Source organism: Piliocolobus tephrosceles, chromosome 13 (genome assembly GCF_002776525.5).
Source record: "Piliocolobus tephrosceles isolate RC106 chromosome 13, ASM277652v3, whole genome shotgun sequence".
Classification (NCBI taxonomy): Eukaryota; Metazoa; Chordata; class Mammalia; order Primates; family Cercopithecidae; genus Piliocolobus; species Piliocolobus tephrosceles.
This window is the reverse complement of record NC_045446.1, coordinates 11077139-11086130: the sequence shown is the minus strand read 5'-3', so window position 1 is coordinate 11086130 and position 8992 is coordinate 11077139. Positions and strand designations below refer to the sequence as shown.

Genomic DNA, 8992 nt, shown 5'->3' with positions numbered 1-8992 from the left:
CAGAACAGTAAACCTAAGCAAGGAGGTCTGCCAGCTGCCCAGGTCTGGCTAAGCTGACTTGAGGCTCAGTCAGACCTTAGAGGACAGGCCCCTCTTTCTCTTAACGCACAGGTGAACGGACACTTGAAACCACTTCTAATATGGTTCTGAATATAACTGGAAGAGACTCAGCAGGGTCACAGTCTCCTTTGGTGGGGTTGCCATGCCAACCACAGTCGCATCCATCTGGCTTTGCCAGCTCTGTTCCCAGAGGATTCTCTTTTCCAGCAGCAGCACCATCTATCCCTGAGAGAGGGGAAGAGAGAGAATGTGTACATTTATGCTCCCTTATGCTCCCGTAGTTCACCCAGTGCGAACCACCCCATCTTGGGTGAACCTAAAGGAATTTACTGTATGCCTTGTGACGTATGAGGGAAAGTAAGTTTCTCTTTTTCTTTTTTTTTTTTTTGAGACTGAGTTTTACTCTTGTTGCCCAGGCTGGAGTGCAGTAGTGCGAGCTTGGCTCACCACAACCTCCGCCTCTCGGGTTCAAGCGATTCTCCTGCCTCAGCCTCCCGAGTAGCTGGGATTACAGGTGTGTGCCACCACATCCAGCTAATTTTGTATTTTTAGTAGAGATGGTTTTTCTCCATGTTGATCAGGCTGGTCTCGAACTCCCGACCTCAGGTGATCCGCCCGCCTAGGACTCCCAAAGTGTTGGGATTACAGGCGTGAGCCACCGCGCCCGGCCAGGAAAGAAAGTTTAACCTCCAACTCTGCCAGACTCTCAGACATTAATTTACAACAACTGCGTGAAGTGCGCATTATTACCCCATATTAGGTAATTTACCCAAAGGCAGTGTCAGAATTTTAACCCAGCTCGGTCTGACTCCAAATACCATCCTTTACTCACTAAGCCCACTGCTTATCAATTGAGAACTGTCCAAGTAGCTGCTAACGCAGTGGGAGTTGGAGAAAGAGAGCTGTCAAAGTGCGTGTCCAACGGTCATGCAAGGCAAGGCAGGCCAGGGCTTGTATTTGGTTCACAGACTTGGGCAGAATGCGAAGTAGGCGCAGAAAGAGCAGAACCCTGGAGTCCGGAGCTTGCGCGGGATGTTCGGCCCGGTCAGAAGTCTCCTCTGCTGGGAGCCGCGCTGGCTTAGGCCGGTTGCCCTGGCACGCGGGGAGGCGAGGCTACACGTTCGAGGCCAACCTGGTCAACACTGATTAAAAAAAAACAAAAACAAAAAAAACTTTAAATAGAAGTCCCCTCTGCTTGCAGAGAGCACCTACCGAGAGCCCCATCTATCCCTTCAGGAAGGGGAAGTGGTATGTGATGCTGGGGAGGTAGGCTGGGCAGCAAAACTAAGCCAGACATCAAAATCTAAAGCTTTGCTGCAGCCGCGAAAATGCAGGTGCTTAGAAACTCGGGAGCAAACAAGACAAAGAAAATGAAGACGCTGTCCTTGAGACTGTTTATTTCCTCGTGACTATTGGAGTGAGTAAAAAAATAAAATATGCTTATTAAACGTGTGTCAAAACATAATACACACCTACTCGCAAACGTAGCAAGAGAGGTTGCTTTAAGAAGCGCGAATCTTCAGCGTCTCGTGACCGCCGGTCTCTACAGTCTGTTCACACTAGCCAATCAGGAGCCAGGAAGCCTCCTGGAGGGCCGGAAACTTTCCAAGGCGCCCGCCGATTGGCTGTACTTCTGGAAGGCGGGGCCGGGGGCCCCAGAGAGGGAATTAGTGAGCTGGTGAGTGGGTGGCGCCGCCGCCGCCGCCCCCGCCGCCGTCGTCTCTGTAGCAGCCTTCGCCACGCCGGGGTCTTCAGGTGAGCAGGCCCTGCTCTGGTCCAAGGACTCCCCATTCCCGCCGCCGACCGCTTACTCACCGGCCTTGGAGCCCGCTCCGCGGGGGCCCGCCCCCTTGGCTGACCACGTGACCCAAGTTCGGCGACCCCTGACCTCCTCCCCCCGCACCCCGCTCTCCCGATCTGGGCTGGGCGAGGCCGGGTGGGAGGATGCGCGTCGCCGAGGCCCGGCCCGCGGAGGTCAGTTCCCACGCCTCTTGGCCAGCTTGACTAGTGGCTGAGGATGCGGAGGAGAGGTGGCTGAAGAGCGGGAGACTTTGGTCACAATCTAGACTTCGTGTACTGGCATATAATAGGAAACTTCCTCCGCGCCTTTCGCGCGGGTGGACTAAATACTCCCATTTTACAGATGGGGAAACTGCAGCTTCACAGTAATCTATTGGCGGGTCTCGGGTCACCGAGGGGTGGGTCTCCAACCCATGTCTTTGGGCTGGGATTCAGGCCTTGTTCCCCACACAGCTAGCGGCTCCTGAAGCGGCATAGAATAATGATTAGGAGCAAGGGATTGAGTCCCTGCTGCCCCTCCCTACTTACTCAGTGCTTACTTCGTGATCTTGGAGAAGTAATGGAACATTTAACCTCTGAGTTTTTATTTCCTTGCCTGTGAAATAGACGAAATACATAATAATATCTTATTATTGAGGATATAGTGAAGTAATCATATAAAGCACTTAGGTATGTCTCAGGCATAGTACAGTGCTATTCGTGGCCCGGCGCGGTGGCTCACGCCTGTAATCCTAGCACTTTGGGAGGCCGAGGCAGGCGGATTGCCTGAGCTCAGGAATTCGAGGCCAGCCTGGGCAACACAGTGAAACCCTGTCTCTACTAAAATACAAAAAATTAGCCCGGCGTGGCGGCGTATGCCTGTAGTCCTAGCTACTGAGGAGGCTGAGGCAGGAGAATTGCTTGAACCAGGGAGGTGGAGGTTGTAGTGAGCCGAGATCACGCCACACTGCACTCCAGCCTGGGTGACAGAGCGAGACTCCGTCTCCAGAAAAAAAAAAAAAAAATCTCGTCGGGCCAGGCTCCGTGTTCTCACGCCTGTAATCCCAGCACTTTGGAGGCCGAGGTGGGCGGATCACCTGAAGTCAGGAGTTCCGGACCAGCTTGGCTACCATGGCGAAACTCTGTGTCTACTAAAAATACAACAATTAGCCGGGCGTGGTGGCGCAGGCCCACCTTGGCCTCCGAAAGTGCTGGGATTAGAGGCGTGAGCCACCGGGCCCGGCTACAAATTCTTATAACTGGTTTGAAGGCAGAGTGCAAGGACATCGGGGGATCTAGGAAGACATCCCTGAGCAAGTGACATTTGAACTGAAATTGGAAGGAGTAAGTAGCAGTTCACTGGACAAAGGGATTAGGGGTGGAGGACAGGGAGGAGAGAGTTCCAAGTGTGCAGCACATGCAGAGCTTCCAGAGCCGTTGTTCAAATTTGTTCTTTATTTCAAAGACAATGGGGAGCCATTGGGAGGAGTGCTGCGCAGAAGCCACATAGCTGCCCTTGGATGTAGGGACCTGGACGTCACTGGTGACCCATTGATCCCTGCCAGAGGAGTAGTGGGGGCAGTGGCTGGGTGGGTCATTGTGGATCTGGGCCTTCCTGTCTGAGGTGTTGATGCTTCACTTTGGCGCATGTGAACCTACCTTCTCATTGTGGTGTGCGTTGTTGGAGTGAGTCATCAGCTTCTGCTTTTGTCGGGTTCTTATTGTGCCATGTCCTGTGAAAATACAGGTTCCTGCATTTAGGCCTTGCAGCCAGACTGGGGGAGACCAAACACATAGGCAGAAAGCCCAGCTACTATCCAGCCTCGCCAACATGGTGAAAACCCTGTCTCTACTAAAAATACAAAAATTAGCTGGACCTGGTAGCACGTGCCTATAATCCCAGCTACTTGGGAGGCTGAGGGAGGAGAGTTGGGGGCAACAAGAACGAAACTCTGTCTCAAAAAAAAATAATAATAAATAACAAAAATTAGCTGGCCAGGCGTGGTGGTGGGTACCTGTAATCCCAGCTACTCGGGAGGCCGAGGCAGAGAATTGCTTGAACCTTTGAGGCAGAGGTTGCAGTGAGCCGAGATCATGCCATTGCATCCCAGCCTGGGCGACACAGCAAGACTCAAAAAAAAAAAAAAAACAGACTGGGTAGTGTATAGAGGAAAGAGGTTTAATTGACTCACAGTGCTAGGGAGGCCTCAGGAAACTTACAATCATGGTGGAAGAGGAAGCCAACATGTCTTTCTTCACGTGGCCACGGCATGGAGAAGTATCGAGCAAAAGGGGGAAAGCCCCTTATCAAACCATGAGATCTTTTGAGAACTCACTCACTGTCAGGAGAACAGCATGGGGGAAACTAGCCCCTTGATTCAGTGATCTCCACCTGGTCCCGCCCTTGACACGTCGGGATTATTACAATTCAAGGTGAGATTTGGGTGGGGACACAGCCAAACCACATCGATCGTCTCATTTTCATAGCAACCCTGTGAGCTGGAGAGGGCAGGGATTATTGTGCCTGTTTTACGATTTAGGACACAAGGGCTCAGACTGATGAAGGCCTTGGCCAAATTCACACAGAAAGTGACAGGGCAGGAATGGGACCTAGTTCTGTGAACCCCAACGCCTGGACTTTCTCTAGCTTCACTGTTCTTGTCCCACTAGCCAGTCTCTTTCCTTCTCTGAGCCTCAGTTTCCTCGTCTGGGTACTCAGAGCTCCTTGTTCAGAAACTCCAGAGCACGAGCAGCAAGGCTGGTGTGGAGGGCCTTGGGTCACACTCCTGAGCTCTCCAGGAGACTGGGGCAGTTTTTCCAATCTTCCTTCTCCACTCTCAGCTCCACTGGGGCCATGTCGGAGCGAGAAGAGCGGCGGTTTGTGGAGATCCCTCGGGAGTCTGTCCGGCTCATGGCAGAGAGCACGGGCCTGGAGCTGAGCGATGAGGTGGCAGCACTGCTCGCGGAGGACGTGTGCTATCGTCTGAGAGAGGCCACGCAGGTACACTCCCCTCACCCCCGATACCTCCAACTATCCTTGTTTCTGCCTTTTTACTAACCTCTGCCCTCAGTGATTCACTCAAGTGTACACTGGGTGCCTGCTCCATACAACAGAGACGGTCCACGCCTTTACATAGCTCTACTTGTAGCTGTCTGGGCTTCCAGCAGACAAAGCGCTTGCCAGGCGTCTTCCCATGTGCTCCTCACAACAGCCCTGCTGGGCAGGCAGAGCGGGTATATCCTCACATTCTACGTGTGAGAAACTGAGGTGTAGACAGAAGAGCGGGTACATACTCACATTCTACGTGTGAGAAACTGAGGTGTTGACAGAAGATGTGACACCTGGGGGGTGTTTTTGTACAAGAACAGAGACGGAATCTAGGCTTTTTTTTTTTCAGACAGAGTCTCACTCTTGTGCCCCAGGCTGGAGTGCTATGGCACGATCTCAGCTCACTGCAACCTCCGCCTCACGAGTTCAAGCGATTCTCCTGCCTCAGCCTCCCGAGTAGCTGAGATTACAGGCACACACCACCACGCCCAGCTAATTTTTTTGTATTTTTAGTAGAGATAGGGTTTCACTATGTTGGTCAGGCTGGTCTCGAACTCATGACCTCACATGATCTGCCCGCCTTGGCCTTCCAAAGTGCTGGGATTACAGGCGTGAGCCACTGTGCCCGGCCGGAATCTGTGCTTCTGATCGCTAAGCGTGGTCTCCTGTTTGCCTTCTCTCCAGTCTGGCCCACTTCATTTGGGGTTTCCCACGTTCCCTGCTCCACATCCTTTGACTCTGGCTTCTGTTCCCTCCCTTCCAGAATAGCTCTCAGTTCATGAAGCACACCAAACGCCGGAAGCTGACGGTTGAGGACTTCAACAGGGCCCTCAGATGGAGCAGCGTGGAGGTGAGTGGGGTGCAGGCCACAGCAGGCTCAGGTGGCACGAGGCCACTTCCATGTCCAGTTCAGGGCTGGCAGTGTGGCGAGACATTAAGGCCAAATGCTGCCGGGCGTGGTGGCTCATGCCTGTAATCCCAGCACTTTGGGAGGCCGAGGTGGGCAGATCACCTGAGGCCAGGACTTCAAGACCAGCCTGGCCAACTTGGCAAAACTCCTTCTTTACTAAAAATACAAAAATTGGCTGGGCCTGGTGGTGCATGCCTGCAATCCCAGTTAGTCAGGAAACTGAGGCATGAGAATTGCTTGAACCCAGGAGGCAGAGGTTGTGGTGAGCTGAGATTGCACTCCAGCCTGGGCAACAGAGCAAGACCCTGTCTCTTAAAAAGAAAAAAAAAAAGGCCGGGCTCAGGAGCTCACCCCTAAAATCCCAGCACTTTGGGAGGCCAAGGCAGGCAGATCACGAGGTCAGGAGTTTGAGACCAACCTGACCAACATGGTGAAACCCCATTTCTACTAAAAATACAAAAATTAGCTGGCTGTGGCAGTGGGTGCCTGTAACCAACCCCAGCTACTCAGGATGCTGAGGTAGGAGAATTGCTTGAACCTGGGAGGCAGAGGTTACAGTGATCCGCGATTGCGCCACTGCACTCCAGCCTGGGTGACAGAGCAGGACTCCATGTCAGAAAAACAAAAAAACACAAAAATTAGCTGGGTGTGGTTGCGGGCGCCTGTAATCCCGACTACTTGGGAGGCTGAAGCAGGAGAATCGCTTAAAACTGGAAGGCGGAGGTTGCAGTGAGCCAAGATCATGCCACTGCATTCCAGCCTGGGTGAAAGAGCGAAACTCTGTCTCAAAACAAAAAAAGAGAAAAAGACCAAACGCGCACATAAGAGAAGCAAGACACTGATAGCAACAGCAGACCAGGTGCTAGGCCCAGCCCACCTGGGCTACGTGTTCAGAAAAGAGGGAGAGGAGGCTACTGGGGGCCCAGAGGTTAGAGAAAGCTTTTTGGAGGAGGTGGGACTAGAGCTGGGCCTTAAAGGGTGGTGAAGAACTTGAGCTTGGCTTAAACTAGGCCAAGAGGAAAAGAAGGCATTCAGGCTAAGTGTTAGGGCCTCATGGTGTGGGTTTTTTTTTTTTTTTTTTTGAGACAAGAGTCTCGCTTTGTTGCCCAGGCTGGAGTGCAATGGCACGATCTTGGCTCTCTGCAAGCTCCGCCTCCCGGGTTCACGCCATTCTCCTGCCTCAGCCTCCGAGTAGCTGAGACTACAGGCGCGCACAACACCCGGCTAATTTTTTGTATTTTTAGTAGAGACGGGATTTCACCGTGTTAGCCAGGATGGTCTCGATCTCCTAACCTCGTGATCCGCCCGCCTCGGCCTCCCAAAGTGCTGGGATTACAGGCGTGAGCCACCATGCCCGGCCATGGTGTGGTTTTTCTGGAGCAGTGAGATGAGAGAGGAAGGCCATGTTTAGAAGACATTAGTGAGTTTTCTTTTTTTTTTTGAGATGGAGTCTCGCTCTGTCGCCCAGGCTGGAGTGCAGTGGCCGGATCTCAGCTCACTGCAAGCTCTGCCTCCCGGGTTTACGCCATTCTCCTGCCTCAGCCTCCCGAGTAGCTGGGACTACAAGCGCCCGCCACCTCGCCCGGCTAGTTTTTTGTACTTTTTAGTAGAGACGGGGTTTCACTGGGTTAGCCAGGATGGTCTCGATCTCCTGACCTTGTGATCCGCCCGTCTCGGCCTCCCAAAGTGCTGGGATTACAAGCTTGAGCCACCGCGCCCGGCCCATTAGTGAGTTTTCAAAGTGAGTGAGTGTGAATAAGGAGGACCCGCTTGGTGTGGGGCTCAGGGCCCTTCCAGTTATGGGAGGAGCGACCATGTTCTCTCCCTTGACCCAAGGAGCCCAGGATGCTCCAGGCAAGTCCCCAGTGGTGGCTCTGAGCCCCAGGCTTCCACCACTTTTCTTGGGACTTCTGGACTTCCCTCAAACATGGGCTGTCTGCCCTGGTCAGTGGAGCCTCATCCTGGATCCTGACGCCTGCTCCGTCCCTGGATTCAGGCTGCTCTCCAATTCCCTTTTTCCTCAGGCTGTTTGTGGTTATGGATCCCAGGAGGCACTGCCCATGCGTCCCGCCAGGGAGGGTGAACTATACTTTCCTGAGGATCGAGAGGTGAACCTGGTGGAGCTGGCCCTGGCTACCAACATCCCCAAAGGCTGTGCCGAGACAGCTGTCAGAGGTGGCTGCCGGGGTCTTGTGTGGGTTGGGGATGGGAGTTGGGCCGTGAAGAGAAGTGGTGATGGGCTGGCTGGTGGAAGAGGCAGAACTTGGAGGGGTAGGCAGTACTCCTAGGGGCAGAACGCCAGGCTGACACATCTCTCTACATGCTTCTAGTTCACGTCTCCTACCTGGATGGCAAAGGGAACCTGGCACCTCAAGGATCGGGTAAGGGGTGATGTAGGAAACAGGCCCTTGGGATGAATTTTCTCCCTTAGGTTGTATGGGTGGTGCCTGTGTGCCTCTGAGGTTGTGAGGGTGGTGCCTGTGTGCCCCCGAGTCTGCATCTAACATGTGTTCACCCATGCCTGCCTTGTGCCGTGGTCTGAGTGGGCACTGGGCTCTGCATAGAGGGCTCAGAGTTGGAGATGGGAGCCCAGACCTGTAACCAGTCATGATGCAGCGTGTTGGATGCTAAGATGGAAGTCTGGGCAGCATGCTGGGGCGGTGTTTCACCCCCAGGGTATGCTGAGCAGAGCTTCACAGAGCCTGAAGCTCTCAGGAGTCTGTCCGGCAGAGGGTGGGTGGAAGACAGGACAGAGCACAGAGGTGTGTGGAGCCTAGATGGTCAGAGCTGAGCAGACCCTAAGAGCAGTGGGAGTCTCTTGCCCTGGTTGTCCTGACTGAAAGGCTTCTCGTGGATGTGTGTGGGGATGGTGGTTGAGCAGGAGGAGGCTGGAAAGGCTGGGAGAGGGCTAGCTCTCCACCTGTCCCTGCTTCCTGCCTGTCCTCTGGCAGTGCCCAGTGCTGTGTCTTCACTGACGGATGACCTTCTCAAGTACTATCACCAGGTGACTCGTGCTGTGCTAGGGGATGATCCGCAACTGATGAAGGTGAGCGAGTGGGTCCAAGTTGGGGCGCAAATTTGAACTTGTAAATTCTTTTTTTTTTTTTTTTTTGAGACAGAGTCTCGCTCTGTCGCCCAGGCTGGAGTGCAGTGGCGGGACCTCAGCTCACTGCAAGCTCCGCCTCCCGGGTTTA

General features: G+C 53.6%; 1 protein-coding gene across 1 annotated transcript in view; it reads left to right on the top strand.

The window, feature by feature from the left end:
• The first annotated feature begins 1631 nt into the window (after positions 1 to 1631).
• The window catches only part of TAF6L (TATA-box binding protein associated factor 6 like), a 24990-nt gene continuing 17629 nt past the window's right edge, over positions 1632 to 8992 (top strand). Inside the window, exons 1-6 of the mRNA XM_026457636.1 lie at positions 1632 to 1815; positions 4681 to 4840; positions 5652 to 5738; positions 7823 to 7973; positions 8129 to 8179; positions 8750 to 8875. Coding sequence (XP_026313421.1) covers positions 4694 to 4840; positions 5652 to 5738; positions 7823 to 7973; positions 8129 to 8179; positions 8750 to 8875 — 562 coding nt within the window. The 5' untranslated portion in view covers positions 1632 to 1815; positions 4681 to 4693. The remainder of the gene's footprint in view (positions 1816 to 4680; positions 4841 to 5651; positions 5739 to 7822; positions 7974 to 8128; positions 8180 to 8749; positions 8876 to 8992) is intronic.